Source organism: Leopardus geoffroyi, chromosome E1 (assembly GCF_018350155.1).
Source record: "Leopardus geoffroyi isolate Oge1 chromosome E1, O.geoffroyi_Oge1_pat1.0, whole genome shotgun sequence".
Taxonomy (NCBI): Eukaryota; Metazoa; Chordata; class Mammalia; order Carnivora; family Felidae; genus Leopardus; species Leopardus geoffroyi.
Genome location: NC_059330.1, coordinates 47,097,177 through 47,115,284, shown reverse-complemented (window position 1 = coordinate 47,115,284; position 18,108 = coordinate 47,097,177). Strand labels below are relative to the sequence as shown.

Below are 18,108 nucleotides of genomic sequence, written 5' to 3'. Positions count from 1 at the left end.
TAAAATCAGCAACTTTTAATGGAAAGGACTTGCCCAAAAATCTGTCTCAGAATTTTGAAACCCATTAAGACAAAGTTCAATGAGAAAAGAAAAAAAAAAAATCCTGGTCTACGTCACCTAACATCAACAGTAGCGATAGACCAATTAATATGGATTACTAAAATCAAAATGTACACATTTCATGCTGAGGAAAGGTAGAGGTGCTTCAATGGCTAGCCAACACCCATGCCTCTTTTTCCTTGTAAGGAGTTACCTCTTTGCCTTAACGGATGACTCGGTGGGAGGGTAATTCCCCTGTGGTAATTCCTCCGACAGGAGGAAGATCCATGCCCCGAGCTGGGCCCCAAGCACTTGGCCGGAACCTGGATTCTGGAGCAGGTGGCCGTAGGATGAGACTTATTACAGCTCTAGCCAAGTGACAAGTGCCAATGATGACAGCAGTGGCGGCCTCCTGACCTGGTGTTTCTGGCTCTGAGAGTCACTGTGCTTTCAGCTTCTTACTTTTTGGGGGGCCGTTCGTGTGTCTTTGATTCTTGCCGGTCCCCAAGTGGGGTGGTCCAGCTTAGCCCCGCTATTTAGCGAGCACCTCTCTTCCCCCATGTCTTTCCCAAGAATTATCATTTGCTTGGCTTGGGTTGAGCTGGTTGGTTTCCATTGTTGGCACCTAGAGGGAACTGGCAAAGGAGCCTGAGAAGTTGTTTGGAAAACTGAGGAAATGGGATTTCCTGGAAGTCTGGGGAAAGAATGTGTTTCCAGAAGGAAGGACTGGTCAGGACTCCTGGTTGGCTCAGTTGGTAGAACATGCCAAGGTCGTGAATTCAAGCCCCACGTTGGGCACATAGCTTACTTATAAAGAAAAAAAGAATCATATTTAAAAAAAAAAAAAAAAGGAAGGATTGGTCAAGAACTTCAAACTTGGGGGTAAAGTTAAGGAAGATAAGAATTGGAAAGGTGTTTTGTTTTTTTTTTGTTTTTTTTTAAGTTTATTTATTGAGAGAGGGGGTGGGTGGGGGAGAGGCAGAGGGAAACTCCCATGCAGGCTCCGTGTGGTCAGTGCAGAGCCCTAGGAGGGGCTTGATCTCAGGAACCATGAGATCAGGATTTAAGCTGAAATCTAGAGTTGGACGTGTAACCGACTGAGCCACCCGGGCACCCCAGGAAAGGTGTTTCTTAAATTTGCTGATTAAAAGGTCACCTTCGAGAGGTGCCTGGATGATTCAGTTGGTTAAGCATCCAACTTCAGCTCAGGTCATGATCTCATGGTCGGTGGGTTTGAGCCCCACACTGGGCTCTGTGCTGATAGCTCAGAACCTAGAGCCTGCTTCAGATTGTGTCTCCCTCTCCCTTTGCCTCTCTCTCTCAAAAATAAACATACATTAAAAATTAAAAAATAATAAATGTTTAAAAGAGGTCACCTTCAAGGAGTTTGCCCATCAGCAGGAGAGTGAGGAGAGCATGGCAGGTGGGGTAAAAGGGGACACTGGACACGTGGGGACTGCCAACGAAGCCCCCAGGCTGCACAGAGGGAGCACCCCAGGACTCATGCAAGATACCCAGGACCAAGGGTGAGCTTTTAAGAAATGGAGACACTGGAGAGTGTTTCTGGGCTCAGAGGAAAGAGCCAGTAATGGGGCAAGCTAAAGGCATAAGCAAGAGGGATGTTAATGGGCTACTACCTTTTGAGGGTCCACTGAGTGCCAGACACGTTTCCTAAGGAGGGAGGGGATGGGTTCAGCGCAAGGTCAGAAAGGGATTGGGCTGTGACTGGAGGAGGACAAGTCTGCATCTGACACGGGAAAGGGAAGAAACGGAGGAGATGACAGCAGTGAGGGGAGAGGAAAGTGTGGAATTTGCATTAAGTGACCTGGGTCTGGGGGTTTTAGTAGCCACTCAATGTTTGCTAACTTTAGCTAAATGAACCGTGGTGAGTGAGCCACAAAACATTTACCTTAGAGAAGGAGCTAGGCTGAGAAGGAGGTTGAAGGAGAGGAATGGCGTGGGAGAGTCAGGTGAGCACTCTGGAAGCCTAAGCGGGCCAGTCAAAAGTCAGAAGGGCAGAGATCCAGTGAGGAGTTTGTCCTGCCCAGTCCTTGGGGATGGGTATTCTGTTAGGAGAGCCATCTTGCCTTTGGGAACCCGGGAGGCATTGTCACTGTCCAATGTCCCCAGATGCTGAAATTTATCTGATCTTTATCAATGAGTTCTGGTTTAAAAATTCACCACTACATTCCTAATCTTAAAAAGGGGGTAAAGATATCAGTTACATTTCTCCATCGTTTGTTGAGCTCTTAATAAAATTTTAACTTTGGAATAATGTCAGATTTACACGGAAGTTGCAAAGGCAGAACAGCGGGCTCGCGTATACCGTTCACCCAGTTTCCTCTAATGTTAACGTCTTATATTACCATGTACATTTGACATAATGAAGAAATCGACATTGGTACATTACTGTTTGTCCCACTAACATCCTTTTCCTGTTTCAGGTTGAAATCCAGGATGGCACAACGCATTTAGTATTTAGTTGTTTTTAAAGAGTAGGAATTAACTCAGTGATACTCCTCTTGTCCAAGTTTTGCAAGAAGAGTTTAAAATTTTCAAGCTGGTCAACTGAACCGGTCTGAAAAGATTAAACTCTGTATTTCTTTTACTACATTAATTTGCAAACCAAACACACACACACACACACACACACACACACACACACACACCCCTACACATACCCAAAAAACATAGGTCCTAACTACAATTTGTTGTTCATAACGCTTCGGGATAGAAACCGTAAAATGTTTATTATATTTGTCCGTTGCAACAGCACTGTTGCTTCTCAATAAATTCTCCTTGGTACTGAAAATAAATCCGTTTGGAGTCAGCACAGTTGGATTTACTCACACTACCCCTTTGGAGTAGGATGGGGAGGTTTTGGATGTGTGGCTGTCCATGCTACGCTTGAAACGGTAGACAAAAAGAGGTAATGCCATGTGTCTAGTTCGTGCTTTCTAGTGATTTTTTTCTTTTAATAAGAAGCCATTATAATCTAAGCAGAAGTTAAACGCTCCTCTTTTGGCCCCCATCTCACCCTTCATTCGCAAGGTCCCAACTGCGGTATTTTTAAAGCGCGGACATACATTTCCTAACTTGTAAATACAGTTGTTTCGGAGATCGCTGTAGAGACGTGAAGTGACCACAATTCAAAATCTACTTCACTGCCGTCAGTGCCCATCACCGCCTTTCTCTCCACCAAAACTAATCTCCGTGCGACCCAGATGGGACTCGAACCCACAATCCCCAGCTCCGGAGGCTGATGCCTTATCCATTAGGCCACTGGGTCACCACAGGATCCGGGTTCTCACACCGTCTCCTTACGCGATGCCATCATCGCGCCCCGCCCCGAGCTCCGCGGCCTCGAGACGGGCGCCGTACGATTTGGGAGCCGCCCCCCTGCGCTGAGCCCGGCCCGTCGCCCGCGGCCCCGTGCGCCTGCGCGTGGCCTTACCTACCCCACAGCCCCCGGGGCTGCATGGCCGGCACGCGGGCAGCTCCGGGCCGCCTCCTACCTGTAGGGTTCTACTCGGAAGGTCGTCTGTCCTGGCTGCGCATTCCGCGCTCTTGGGGAACTTTAAACGAAATTCCAATGCCTGTCCTCCCTCCGTTCTGATTCCCTGGCTGGGCCCGGGCGTCTGCATTTAACAAAGTTCCCTGGGACCGCCTAGTGCCGCCTGTCGCAGAGCCTGAGGTCCTTCCTCACCTACACACCCGCAACCTTCCCGTCCCTTGTAGCTCCTCCTCCCCTTTCTTTCCCGCAGTTATTCTACATACAGCATTGTGATAAACTATTATGTGCTGGGGACTGTTGGGGGGTTCCAGGGTGAACAGGCTTTTTTTTTTTCCTCCCCCAAATCTGCCCTTCTCCCTTACTCATTTACATCCATTTTCCTCCCTTGTTTCTTCTTTCCCTCCGGATTAAAGGGAAAATGGATTTAACAACGTCCGTCAATACAAAAATAATACGGATTTTGTTTTTATCCCATCCTAGGTCTTGGATAAAGACTTAGAGACTTTGTTTCCACGCCCAGTATGCCCATGCGTGTTGCATGTAAAGATGCTGCATTCGTGGTTTTTAAAAATACACAATTTCGTTTTCTCCTTAGACACCTAACGCCTGTTAGTTGTAAACTTGTACAAAGTATGAGTAAACCAAATGAAGAAAACTGAAATTGACTATGATTCTCTCATTTGGAGCTTACCACTGTTAACATATTGGTATGCATCTTTCAAATTTTATGTGTCTGTGTGTCAGTATGTCACTTTTATTACCTGTGGACCCTGAGTCGTTCAGGAAATGCTTTTAATGAAAACTAGGACGCTATTTAGTAAATAACAATTCACTCATCATGTAGCATTGGTGGTGCAGAAATGATAGTGGGTAAAACTCACATCTCAGTGAACCACGGCAGTGGAACCAAAGTAGTAATAGTCATCCTTCATGTTTGTGCCCTGGCAAAGGTGGGGGTGGAGGTAGCCAGCTTCACTTAAGAATATCCTTGATGATTGTAAGAATTGTCAATTGTATTAAATCCCCACACTTGAGTGCACACCTTTTTAATATTTTGTGTGACAAAATATGCATAAATCATTTCTACCACATACCAAAATACAATGGTTGACTTTTTTTTTTTTTTGCACTTTTTTTATTTTAAAAAATGTTTTTTTAATGTTTGTTTTTGGGAGAGAGAGCACGAACAGGGGAGGGACAGAGAGAGAGGGAGACACAGAATCTAAAACAGGCCCCAGGCTCTGAGCTGTCAGCACAGAGCCCAACGCAGGGCGCTAACTCATGACCTGAGCTGAGTTGGACACTTAACTGACTGAGCCACCCAGGTGCCCCTGCACTTTTTTTTTTTTTTTTTTTTAACATTTCATTTGTAAGCAATCTCCAACCTCAGCTGGGGCTCGAACTCACAACCCCCGAGGTCAAGAGTTGCCGGCTCTAGGAACTAAGCCAGCCAAGCACCCCACAATGGTTTTCTCTTGAAGGAAAAAACAATTGTGTGATGTTTGAGTTGCAGGCTAAACTAACTTTTTCAGTGGAACATAGTTTTTACTTGAAAGAACAATTTGACAAACTAATTATTCAGACTTGGGCACACTGGGGTTTGCTTCCCTGAAAGCAGTTTCCAGCTATACTATTAGCACACACAGTCCTATAGAAGAGAGAGGATATCTCACACTCAAAGGCCTCCGTAGACATTTTATTGCACTATGCTGCATCTTTATCACCAAACTGATTCCTGTGTCTGAGGATGGAAGGTACTGATTGGCCCTGGTCAGACAAGGCTCTCTCCTGAATCTCCATCCAAACTAGAAGAGCTAAGAGGGAAGGTCTATGGTTACCCCAGGGGAACGTTGTATCTTTCAAAGGCAACTCTCTCAGATTCCACATTGTATTTCTGTTTCAGGTTGTTTTCAGGTGAGGGTATAGAATAGTGGTTGAGAGCCTGGCAGCCTGGGTCGGAATCCCGTCTGCCATTTACTGACTGTGTGAACCAGGACAAGCTACTTAACCACTCACGATTCAGTCTTCTCTTCTGTAAAATGGTACAGGTAATAATAATGCTACAATACAGAGTTGTGAAGATTAGATGTATTAATATATGTAAAACATTTAGAACAGCTTTGGGCACATAGTACTCCGTATTTTGAAGCAAAAGAAAACCTGATATAACCAGCGTAAACAACCAAGAAAGTGTGTCGGATGACAAAATTGCAAAGTTATATAATTGCAACCTTCAGAGGTAGGGCAGGCTGTTGATCAGAGCTTTCATAGTTTCTCTACAACTGTCCTATTCAGATGTCTCGGCCTCACATCCCCCAGTTCAGAAGAACAGAGCCTGCTTTCCTACCTCCAGTCATTAAACAAAAGGCATAGGCTTCCCAACTGAATGAATTTAGGTCACATGCCTGCCTCTAAACCATTCACAGTAGCCAAGAGAATCCCTTGCAGTGACCGGTTTCGGGGTGAATTCCTTTCACATTTTTGCACTTAGGGGGATGGGATCATGCTGCTTGAGTAGGTGGGAGTAGAATCAACCGTCTATGAATCCCATGGCTGCGACACAATGAGTGAGGCTGGCAAAATGCCTTCAACAATAGATGAATTTATTTATCATAAATAATTTGTAGTGAATTTATTAATATTAAAAAATAAACCAGTACATTTCTAAAAACACCCTTTTAAGAATACAAAAAAAAAAAAATTCCAGAAATAAAACCAAAAAGATTTAATTCTGATGCTCTGATAACCATTCATGATGCTTTAAAAAAAAAGTACAAGGCAAGAGAATGCAAACGTGTTATTCAGAAATGTGTAAAATACCACATAGAACATATTGGAACAATTGTCAAAACTTGAACACAGACTATATAATAAATGATAGCATCAAAGTTCAGTTGTCCTGGGGTCCCTGGCTGGCTTAGCCAGGATAGCATGTGACTCTTGATCTCCAGGCCATGAGTTTGAGCCCCACATTGGGTGTAGAGATTACTAAAAAAAAAAAAAATTCATTTGTCCTGAATTTGATGACTGTGATGTGGTCATATAAGAGAATGTCATTAGAAGATACGCACTGAAGGGGGACGTGGGTGCCTCAGAAGGTTAAGCAACTGACTCTTGATCTCGGCTCAGATCATGATCTCATGGTTTGTGAGATTGAGTCCCAAGTCGGGGGTCTTTGCTGATGGTGTGGAGCCTGCTTGGGACTCTCTCTCCTTCTCTCTCTGCCCCTCCTCCTCTTGTGCTCTCAAAATAAATAAACTTAAAAAAAAAAAGAAGACACACACTTAAGTATTTGGAGTATTTGGACATGATATCTGAAAGTTACTCTCAAATGGTTTGGAAAGTAAATGTAAAAGCCATACATGTATTATACACCCATGCACGTGTGTGTACATAGAGAAATAGCAAAGGTGGCAAAATGTTAAAATTTGGCAAATCTGCATAAAGATTTGTAATTCTTCTGTATTTGAAATTATTTAAAAATAAATGAGTGTCTGAAGAAAAAGCCATAAAAAGCCTTTTGTTAGCATATTTGTGGCTTCTATGCAGTCTTTTACGACACAAGCTAAAAAAAATTAAAACTAAAAAATGTAACACAAGCCTGCCTTATCCCTTCTCTCCATAATGGTCAGAAACCCCTGCCAAGTTCCTTCTGTGTCCTAGCAGGGAAAAAACGCATTGCGGTATGTTTCTATATCAAGATTTTTTTTTTTTAATCTACCTCCTCTATGTCAAGGTTTTTAAAGGGAATCGTTTTGGAAATCATTTGTGGTGTTTTGGTTGAAGCAGCCTCCCAAGCAAACGAGCAGCGAGTGACCTCACTTGCATAATCTCCCTGCAAAGACCCAAGGTTCGGGCCAAAGCAGGGCGGAGAACTTGCCCGCTGCATGCTGGGATCTGGAGTCTTTCCTCTCCGAACTGCAAAGTGCTCTGGGATTGCCCGGCCGCTCCCATATCTCGCGATGCTATCCTCTCTTCTTCTTGGCCCTATGACCAACCCCCCTAACGTGTTTTTCAAATCCGCCAATGGGCACACGGCGTAGACTCGAACCAGCCAATCGGAATGCGGGAACACCGGGAAATTTAAATCGCGCCGGCCGGCAGCACGAGCCACACCGTCTTTGGGCTGAGCCGTGGTGGACGTTTTCAGGCAGCTGACCTGCACCCTGCGCGCCCCGCACCGCCTCTTGTGGAATCCTGAGCCGGCCGTGTAGGTACGAACTCGGGCCGGAGTCCGGCCGAAGCGAAAACGGCAGGCCTGCGGGCCGCGCTCCGCTTGCGGGTGGCGGGAGGGGAGGGCCCGAGTACACGCCCGACCTGGCTTTGGCCTCCCTCGTTGACGAGGCCTCGGGGGCGTCGTTCGTTGACGAAGCGGCTGTTTTGCGATGCGAGTGCTTGGGCTTTAGGGCGCCGCGGCTGTGCGAACCGCAGCGGAGAGCCCTTGCGCATCGCGGCCCGGCAAATCGGTGAGGCCCGAGGGCTAGAGTCCGGGGAGGCGGCCCGGCCCCCTCCTCCGCCCGTTCCCCGCTGCGTCTTCCCGGGTGGGGGGCAGGGGCAGGGCCTGGCGATGGGGGTGGCAGTTGGAAGAAATCTCTCTTAATACGCAGGCCCAGGGCGGGCTGTGACACCGTTTCGTCAAAGAACACGGAATGAAAGCTAACAAATTGTAAGGGGGACTTGTACTCGGCACTTTTTGGCGATTGCTCTTAAAGATCTCAGTCTGAATGAAGCACAGTTGAGATCCGCCTAATTAAGTGCATTCACTCGAAATTCCTGGAAATGAAATGAGATGCTGAAGGTGGACAACTGCGTCTCAAGTTTTCAGTGTGGACAGGAAATGTTAGGGAAGGTTCCGTAGTGTAATGAGGAGCCAGGTTTCTCCTTAAATTTCAAGTGTGGAGAATGTACCTGTTTTGGCCACTTAAAAACAGTAGGTAGAGCCTCCAGAGGATGGATATTGGATTTATTTCCCCTAGGACATTGATTTTAACTGTGAGCTCAGTTCTCCTACTTTGTCTTCAATTAGCTATTTAATTGAAATAGTCCAATTGCACTGCCCAGTGTGGTAGCCAGCCAACCCAAGTGGCTGGTCCAAATTGGGATATGCTGTAAGCTTAAAGTACGCACAGGATTTCAAGGTTTCGGAGGATTAGTATGAAGAAAGTGTAAAATATCTCAATGACTCGAAATATAACATGTTGAAATGAGAATATATTGGGTGTGTTGGGTTAAATAAGACGTTAAAATTAATTTCATTTGTTGCTTTTTGAAAAATGCAGACCTGGAAATTGAAATTTATACAGCTTGCACTCTATTTCTGATGGACAGCCCTGCTCCAGGAAGTCTCGGCCCTTGGGAGGGGAGGGGACTACTACAGTTTGGCCAATTCAGTGCTTCGTAGTGCTGAAGGCGGAAATTGCTCCTCTAATAGACAAGTGTGGATGCAATACATGCCTGATGATTCTGTTAGTGCTCCTCTTACTGACAAAGCAAAATGATGAAGGAGAAATCTTACCTTTCTTCCGTCTTCTAGCTTTCTCCCTTTGTTTCACAGCCATGTCCACCAACGAGAATGCTAATTCACCAGCTGCCCGCCTTAACAGATTCAAGAATAAGGGGAAAGACAGTACAGTGAGTACCTTCTGTTGCTTTTCTATGCTATTTTTTTTTTTTTAATGCAAAGACACTTGGGAAGGGGTCGAAACTCGGAGGAAATTTGAAATAAGTGCTCTCACTTGGCCAGAAAAACTGATACGATAGGTGAAGTGGTGTATCTTTTTTCAAGGAAATGAGGCGCCGCCGAATAGAAGTTAACGTGGAGCTGAGGAAAGCTAAGAAGGATGACCAGATGCTGAAAAGGAGAAACGTAAGCTCGTTTCCTGATGACGCGACATCCCCACTGCAGGAAAACCGCAACAACCAGGTAAATATGTAGTAGGTTATGAGTTATGGTCGATTCAGAAGATCAATATGGTGCTTTTCTTAGGAATTTAAATAACGTTCCTAGCCTAATGGTTTTAACTATCAACTTTGCGAAGATCTTTTTTTCTGTCCCCAATCAGTAATTCTAATGAGTTGTCTTCTTTCTTGCCCACTCTCCATAACTGATTCCAAGGTCTCCTTTAGCTCTAAACTCCCTTGAGGTTTCCCTGCATTTCTAGCCACCAGTTCGGTACCTTGACTGGCCATTCCAGTGTTAACTGAAAGTTAGTGTGTCCAGAACCAATCATTTTCCAATTTTTTGGATGTTCTCTATTTTTTGTATTTTCCACCATCTTTGTTCAGATGTTTTTCCTCCTGAGATATTTAAAAGAAAACTTTTTTTAATGTTTATTTTTGAAAGAGAGAGAGAGACAGAGACAGAGCATGAGCAGGGGAGGGGCAGAGAGAGAGAGACACAGAACTGAAGCAGGCTCCAGGCTCTGAGCTGTCAGCACAGAGCCCGACGCGGGGCTTGAACTCACGAACCACGAGATCATGACCTGAGCCAAAGTCCAGCGCTTAACTGACTCAGCCACCCAGGTGCCCCTCTCCTGCAATGTTTTCAGTGATCTTCTAATTTATCTTTTCCTTCATTCTATGCCACACACTATATACCTAAAAATATTCTTGAAATACTGTTTAGACTTGTTATTTCTGTGCTGAAAAAACTTTGGTAGGTTTTTTTATTAACGTATATTTTGAGAGAGAGAGAGAGCGAGCGCACATGCACTTGTGGGAGAGACATGGAGGAAGAGAGGGAAGCCCAAGCAACTCCGTGCTGTTAGTGCAGAGCCTGATGAGGGCTTGATCTCCCCAAGTGTGAGATCATGACCTGAACCTAAATCGTTTTGGACGCTTAACCTGAGTCACCCACACACCTCAAAAACTTTGGTAGTTTTAAATCCATATTCTTGGAAGTTTTATTTTAAGATTTTATTTTTGAGTAATTTCCACACCCAATGTGGGGCTCAAACTCACAACCCCGAGATCAAGAGTTGCACGCTCCGCTAACAGAGCCAGCCAGGTGCCCCGGGAAGGTTTATTTTTGTAAATTCGATCCATCTTAGGCTTTCAGATTATCTTTTTTTTTTTTTATCTTTAAAAGATACTGGGAACTTTCCTGCTTTTTTTACATTATGCTTTCCTTTAGAGCTCCAAATATTTTTTTTTTCATGAAATAGTACCTATGTGCTATCTGTAGAGTACTATATTCAAATCCTATCTTCTTACAGCACTCCTTGATCAACCTGGTAGGAAAAATGTCCCCTTTTCAGAATTCGCATAGCACCCCAGCTGTGCATTACAAATGGAGAGTGAATGTGTGTATATTTGCCACTTATTTTATGGTGTCTATTTTTCACATTTCCCTTATTAAGTTGTAAGCTGTTATGGAAAAAGGGGCACTGTCTTTTTGAGTTAACTCTAGTACTGGTTCTCAAGCTCTTCTGTGGTGTTCACAACATGAGACATTTCTGTAGCACTGTACTGTGGAAATGCATAGATTATAAGCTTAGATGTGAAAATTCCTAGCACGTTGCCTATATAACTGCATCCTTTTCTCCCTGACAGCATATCTGAATGTGGGTGATTGAGACTAATGTAGAACAACGTCCAAACTGCTCTAATTTAATTTACTAGATTGTTCACAGTCTCCTCTTTTAGTGACAAAATGCTTTAATACTCCATAATTTGAGATTCCAGGGATTCATAATACCAAGTTTGAGTGCTCTTCTACATCTAAAATAATGGATATTTAGTTAACAGCCACAATTCCGCATAAGTCTAAACTTAAAGTAACTGATTTTGAAAGGGTCTTCACAGAAAAGGTCTTCACAGTGCCAGGTAGAGATTTTATTGTTTATATTTAATCTTAAAAATGATAATTTGCAAAATTGATCCCATTGTCCTTGCAGGGCACTGTCAATTGGTCTGTTGATGACATTGTCAAAGGCATAAATAGCAACAATTTGGAAAGCCAGCTCCAGGCTACTCAAGCTGCTAGGTAAGTCTTTTCGGCTATAGCATGAATGACATCACTAAGATACCAGCCTTTTTAGATTTTTGCTGTTGTTATTGGGAAAGAGACAGATGGCATGGGTAAAATAAAGGTTAATTTGGCCAAAAGCCTGATTTCATTAGAGTCTTTCTGTAGGTGAAACTGTAATTTTGTAATTGCCTCAAGTCCCACCCACCCCCAGTGATAATCACCGTCAACCTTTTGGTATACCTTTTAAGTAAATTACAAAGTTTTGTCAAAGTGGCATTTCAAAGTGGTGTCAGAGAAAGGAATCAGTAAGTGGGATTGGCACATGCATTTAGAATGGTGCATTTACTCACTTTCCATCAAACGCAAATATTTTGTGACATTTGTAACAGAAAGAATAATTTCTATAATTTGGCAGTGTGCTCAAAAATCCAAGTGACAAATGATGAAGGAAAAGATGTTTAACCTCACCAGTAGTTAGGGAAACACAGGTCACCCCACTAGTAGTGTAATTCTGTCAGACTACCGAAATTTTAAAGTGACAAGATCTAAAGTAGTTTCCTCGGATGCAGCGAAGAGGCTAATTTCCATTACCGGTAATTCTTCAATTTTGGATAAAAGGTAGTTAAAGACACCACCTGGGTAGCACCATTGCAACCAGTCTGTTAATCTCCTCTTAAATTACATGATATCTCAACATTATTGCATGACTTTAAAAGGTTATCTATAGTTCTAAACTCTTGAATTGCATTTTAAATCGATTTTTACACAAACTTTTGTTATTCCTCCTCAACTTTCATTTTTCTTTTTGCTTACCCTTAGGAAACTGCTTTCTAGGGAAAAACAGCCTCCCATAGACAACATAATCCGAGCTGGTTTGATTCCAAAATTTGTGTCCTTCTTGGGCAGAACTGATTGTAGCCCCATTCAGTTCGAATCTGCTTGGGCCCTCACTAACATTGCTTCTGGTACATCAGAACAGACCAAGGCTGTGGTAGATGGAGGTGCTATCCCAGCATTCATTTCTCTGTTGGCCTCTTCCCATGCCCACATCAGTGAGCAAGCTGTATGGGCTCTAGGAAACATTGCAGGTACTTGGATTTAAAACAGATTTTTTTAAGAGAGTTTTTTTTTGTTTTTAATGTTTATTTGTTTATTTTTGAGGGAGCGTGAGTGGGGGAGGGGGAGAGAGAGGGAGACACAGAATCTGAAGCAGGCTCCAGGCTCTGAGGTGTCAGCACAGAGCCCAAGGCAAGGCTCGAACTCTCTGACTTTGAGATCGTGACCTGAACCGAAGTCGGATGCTTAACCGACTGAGCCACCCGGGCGCCCCAGATTTAAAATTCTCTTGACTGATTGTTTCTAATCCTACTGAGGTTGGAAGAAGTGGCTTATCATAAGTAATAGTGACCTGTGTGTTAAGATTTGAGTTTGTTTGCTTCCCATGCTTATCAGGGGTGAAAGTGGTGGCTAAGTAAGTTAGGGATTTCCCAGTGTTGTCTTTGTGTTAAGACCCATTCAGTCACTGTACACTAATGGTGCTAGAAAAATAGTTTACAAACTAACCTTGCCTTTGTTTAGGTGATGGTTCAGTTTTCCGAGACTTGGTTATCAAGTATGGTGCAGTTGACCCGCTGTTGGCTCTCCTTGCTGTTCCTGATATGTCATCTTTAGCAGTAAGTTACTAACATAAGTCTGGTTACTCGCTTCTTGATTCCAGTTTTTCCCATCTCCTCAAAATACAGAGGACTTCTCATTGCATTTTTCTTTCCCCTCAGTGTGGTTACTTACGGAACCTTACTTGGACACTTTCAAACCTTTGTCGCAACAAGAATCCTGCACCCCCGTTAGATGCTGTTGAGCAGATTCTTCCTACCTTAGTTCGTCTTCTGCATCATGATGATCCAGAAGTATTAGCGGATACCTGCTGGGCCATTTCCTACCTTACTGATGGTCCAAATGAACGGATTGAAATGGTCGTGAAAACAGGAGTTGTGCCCCAACTTGTGAAGCTTCTAGGAGCTACTGAATTGCCCATTGTGGTAAGTTGTTAACTTTATCATTTATTTATTTAGTTAGTTAGTTAGTTAGTTGGTTGTTTAGCTTAGCTTAGCTTAGTTTAGTTTAGTTAGTTTGAGAGAGCTTGACCAGGGGAAAGGGGGAGAGGGAGAGAATTCCTAAGTAGCCTCCACGCTCCATGGGGAGCTAGATGGGGGGATTTGATCCCATGACACTTGGATTGTGACCTGAGCTGAAATCAAGATTTGGACAGTCAGCCAGCTGAGCCACCCAGGTGCCCCAGTTGTTAACATTAAGTTTTTTTTTAATGTTTATTTTTCAGAGGGAGAGAGTGTTTATTTATGTTTGAGAGTGTGGGTGGTAAAGGGGCAGAGAGAGAGGAAGACACAGGATCCGAAGCAGGCTCCAGGCTCCAAGTTGTCAGCACAGAACCCAACGTGGGCCTTGAACTCACGAACCATGAGATCATGACCTGAGCTGAAGTCAGATGCTTAACTGACTGTGACTGAGCTACCCAGGCACCTCCCCACCCCACGCCCCCACCCCAGTTGTTAACTTTTAGATGAGAATAGAAAACATAAGCATGGTCAATTAATAAGCTGATACTGACATATTACCTATTTTAGGGCCATGATGAGGCTCTGACTTGACAAAACCTTTGGGGTATAGACTTTTGGAGCAGTGCTGAAAAAATAAAAGTTAACAGCTGGCATCTACATTTCCTTTTCAGACTCCTGCGCTAAGAGCCATAGGAAATATTGTCACTGGGACAGATGAACAGACTCAGGTTGTAATAGATGCGGGAGCACTTGCTGTCTTTCCCAGCCTACTAACGAACCCCAAAACTAATATTCAGAAGGAAGCTACGTGGACAATGTCAAACATCACAGCTGGTCGCCAGGACCAGATACAGCAAGTTGTGAATCATGGATTAGTTCCATTCCTCGTTGGTGTTCTCTCTAAGGTGATGAAGTCTTAACTTAATCGAAGGATGTTAGTATTTATGGATGGACACTTGGTAGAGCTGTGCTTGATAAGATTCTTGATGTGCCAGTGCTGGTTCTACTTGTAGTTCTTTGCTAAATAGTAGCCAGTGACCTCTTACATTTAAGGTTGGATGGAATCAGTTGGTAGTTTGTGTCCTTGTTTTTCTAAAACAATACTTTTGGAATTTTAGTTTTACAATCGTTTCTGAAGTAAACTTGTTTCCTTATGTTTATTAGGCAGACTTTAAGACACAAAAGGAAGCTGTGTGGGCTGTGACCAACTATACGAGTGGCGGAACAGTTGAGCAGATTGTATACCTCGTTCACTGTGGCATAATAGAACCATTGATGAACCTCTTAACTGCAAAAGATACCAAAATCATTCTGGTTATTCTGGATGCCATTTCAAACATCTTTCAGGTAGGTGTTAAGGTAGCATTGGAATTTGGGCTTGATGATAAGTGATTTAAACTCAGGGTAGGGCAGCTAAGTTTACTTAGTAGGCCACAGAATTAGAAAGGCTATTTTAATGTGGGCCACACTCTTGGTAAGACGTGACAAGGGATTATAAGAGATCTAAGTGGATGACCTGAATTGAAATCAAATCCGTATGTGGACACTGTTCATTCCCATCTAATTTGTCAAGAATCTTTAATTCTCCAATATCCTACTGAATTTTGGTGAAATTAGATTTTGATGACTTAGTTATCTAATTGTTTTTTTTCTGATTCCATTCCTAATTGACCTAGCTTGTGGCACTTAGTCACAGTGGTTGGTGGGAGGTAGGTCCTACCTAACGACTTCTGATTATGGAAATTTTACCTACAAAGAGTTGAGTCTAGAATGATGATGCTTGGTGTATTCATCATCCAGCATAAATAATTTGTCAACATTTGGCCTGTTTTCCTACTTTCCCTTACCCAAGCCCTCTCTAAGTTATTTTGAAGAAAGTTATTTCATCTGTAAATATTTATCTTCTAATTTGAGGACTTTAAAAAAGGCCATAATATCATTTTTATACTAATAAATTCTTGATGTCAGCAAATAATCCATTCAGGGAAATTTGTTTTTATGCAGCATAGGCCATCTTTGCCCTTAGATGGTGGTTCTCCACCTTGACTACACTTTGGTGTTATCTGAGGTGCTTTTATGAAACAGTAATTTTCTGTTCCCATCAAAGATCAATTGAACCTGGATGTAGTGGGTTTTTTTTTTTTTTTTTTTAAATGTTTGTTTTTGAGAGAGCAAGAGAGAGACCGAGTACAAGGAGCAGGGAGGGGCAGAGAGAAGAGGGGGGTACACAGAATCCACAGCAGGCTCCAGGCTCTGAGCTGTTAACACAGAGCCTGACGCGGGGCTTGAACCCACGAACCATGAGATCATGACCTGAGCTGAAGTCGAATGCTTAACCTACCGAGCCACCCAGGCAACCCGATATGGTGTCATTTTTAAATTTGTCCGGATGATTTTGATGCAAAGAAATTACTGAGAACTACTTGGAAGATCTCTGAGATCTCCAGAAGTAGCTGCTGAGAGCAAGTACAGATCTCATCACCTTGAATTTAAAGAAAAGATTTTTTTTTAATGTTTATTTTTGAGAGAGAGAGAGACACAGCGTGAGAGGGGTAGGGGCAGAGAGAGGGAGACAGAGATGCAAAGCAGGCCCCAGGCCCTGAGCTGTCAGCACAGAGCCTGATTCCAGGCTGGAACTCACAAGCCATGAGAGCATGACCTGAGCCGAAGTTGGATGCTCAACAGACTGAGCCACCGAGGTGCACCTGATCACCTTGAATTTTTTAAAAAAATGTAAACTGGAGATAAAATGATCTCATAGGGTTATTGGCAGGAACTTCCAAGTGTATGTCTGATACATATATCAACAGCCAAACATAAACTTTGTTTTTATCACTAAAATGGAACATTCAGTAAATTCAAGTAAACTGAGAATGTTTTTTAGGCTGCTGAGAAACTAGGTGAAACTGAGAAACTCAGTATAATGATTGAAGAATGCGGAGGTTTGGACAAAATTGAAGCTCTACAAAACCATGAAAATGAGTCTGTGTACAAAGCTTCATTAAACTTGATTGAGAAGTATTTCTCTGTAGAGGTGAGTAACAGGGTAGTGTTAACAGAAGTTGGAAAATACACAAAGTCAATCCCATAAGATTTTTTCCTTACGCTTTTTTTTAAACATTTATTCATTTTTTGATAGAGACAGAGCATGAGTGGGGGGGTGGGGGGGCAGAGAGAGAGGGAGACACAGAATCCGAAGAAGGCTCCAGGCTGTGAACTGACAGCATAGAGCCCGACACGGGGCTCGAACTCACAGACCGTGAGACCATGGCCTGAGCTGAAGTCGGATGCTTAACTAACTGAGCCACCCAGGCGCCCCTCCTTAGACTTTTTAAATGAGCCTCGTGACCTTGTTAAATTTAGCAAAATATCACCGTGAGTAGGACATAATGTATATGTTTGCTCCTCAAATATTTGGCTTGATGATCATATCTTGAGAGATTTAAAAAAATTTTTTAAATCACCACTGTACTTTCAAATGAATAGCTTTATAGGGATTTTAGAATGTCTGGAGAGTAAGTTTGTGTAGGAGTTGATGGAGGAGGGGCCCAACCCCATCACCACATTCAGGAGTTAATAAGCCTTTTCATTTCCTACTGGAAAGTGGCCGGTGGGGAAGAGAATCTTTTTTTTTTTTTTGTTCTTGTGGTAGCATTCCTGAATCCATTCAGAATCTTCTCCCAGGCACTCCTGAATTGGCAGGTTTTCAGCAGCTCTGCGATCACTATTTGAAATACTGAAATACGTTATAGGATTGATTAGAGGGGTAACGTAGGTGAAGACCTTAGGAGTAAATACAGACTTCTAGGCAGGCTGCTGCTTAGAAATGTGCCATACTTGCGGGATTATATTGATTGGTTTTGTTTTTTAATACTTCCAGGAAGAAGAAGATCAAAATGTTGTGCCAGAAACTACCTCTGAAAGCTACACATTCCAAGTTCAGGATGGCACTCCCGGGACCTTTAACTTCTAGATTGTACAGCTGAGGCATAAAGTTGTTTGTTGTGTACTATGTTTGGTAGAAGTTTGTTTTACTGTTTTCTCTACTAAGAACTCTTTTTAAATGTGTTTTGTTATTGTAGCACTTTTTACAATGGAAACTATACTTGAACAGTTCTGAACTGTACAAACTGTATGAAGCTTCTCCTCTCGGTGGGTTTCTTATTTCTCTGTGGAATCTCATATCTTGCAGTGTCCTGTAAATAAAGATTAAATTCCACCCTTTTCCTTACTTCACCGTTTCTGTGTACTGCTTTCTAATTTGGGGTCCTTAAGCTTGCAGATGAAGGGTGACCCAGCCAAACCAATGTGACGAACCAGAGGTGTGGTTCTGGTTGGAGATGTTGCCTGGTGTGAGGTTTGTGATGTCATCAAGGATATAGGGGTGATCACTTTTTCCCCGCCCACTTCTGAGTTCCCACTTTGTTCTAGGCTGCGGGTTTGTAAATAATGGCTGTTGGCGCTTCCAGACTTCATAGCCTCTACACACCAGCTAGAAAAGAATTTTTCAG

At 43.2% G+C, this 18,108-nt stretch overlaps 1 protein-coding gene and 1 non-coding gene across 7 annotated transcripts; one reads left to right on the top strand and one right to left on the bottom strand.

Moving 5' to 3' along the window:
- Positions 1-3,255: 3,255 nt before the first annotated feature.
- On the bottom strand, positions 3,256-3,328 carry TRNAR-CCG. The gene has a single exon. It is a non-coding gene; the product is annotated as a tRNA-Arg (tRNA).
- Positions 3,329-7,510: 4,182 nt separating this feature from the next.
- On the top strand, positions 7,511-17,828 carry KPNA2 (karyopherin subunit alpha 2). Of its 6 annotated transcripts, none has more exons than XM_045490698.1 (11): positions 7,511-7,767; positions 9,108-9,184; positions 9,339-9,476; positions 11,449-11,537; positions 12,342-12,610; positions 13,101-13,195; positions 13,298-13,561; positions 14,269-14,502; positions 14,762-14,944; positions 16,482-16,631; positions 17,478-17,828. In XM_045490698.1, the coding sequence occupies exons 2-11, from the start codon at positions 9,110-9,112 to the stop codon at positions 17,568-17,570; spliced, it is 1,590 nt and encodes a 529-aa protein (XP_045346654.1). In that variant the 5' UTR covers positions 7,511-7,767; positions 9,108-9,109; the 3' UTR covers positions 17,571-17,828. The 6 variants fall into 6 exon arrangements, with proteins under 6 accessions (XP_045346654.1, XP_045346657.1, XP_045346656.1 ...); XM_045490701.1 differs by having other exon boundaries at positions 7,632-7,763; XM_045490700.1 differs by having other exon boundaries at positions 7,635-7,767; positions 9,087-9,184.
- The last annotated feature ends 280 nt before the right edge of the window (positions 17,829-18,108 follow it).

Coding starts and splice junctions, on each gene's coding strand:
- KPNA2 (XM_045490698.1), top strand. CDS start 9,110: ATGTCCACCAACGAGAATGCTAATTCACCAGCTGCCCGCCTTAACAGA. Junction 11,538..12,341: donor CAGGCTACTCAAGCTGCTAG/GTAAGTCTTTTC, acceptor GCTTACCCTTAG/GAAACTGCTTTCTAGGGAAA. Junction 16,632..17,477: donor AGAAGTATTTCTCTGTAGAG/GTGAGTAACAGG, acceptor TAATACTTCCAG/GAAGAAGAAGATCAAAATGT.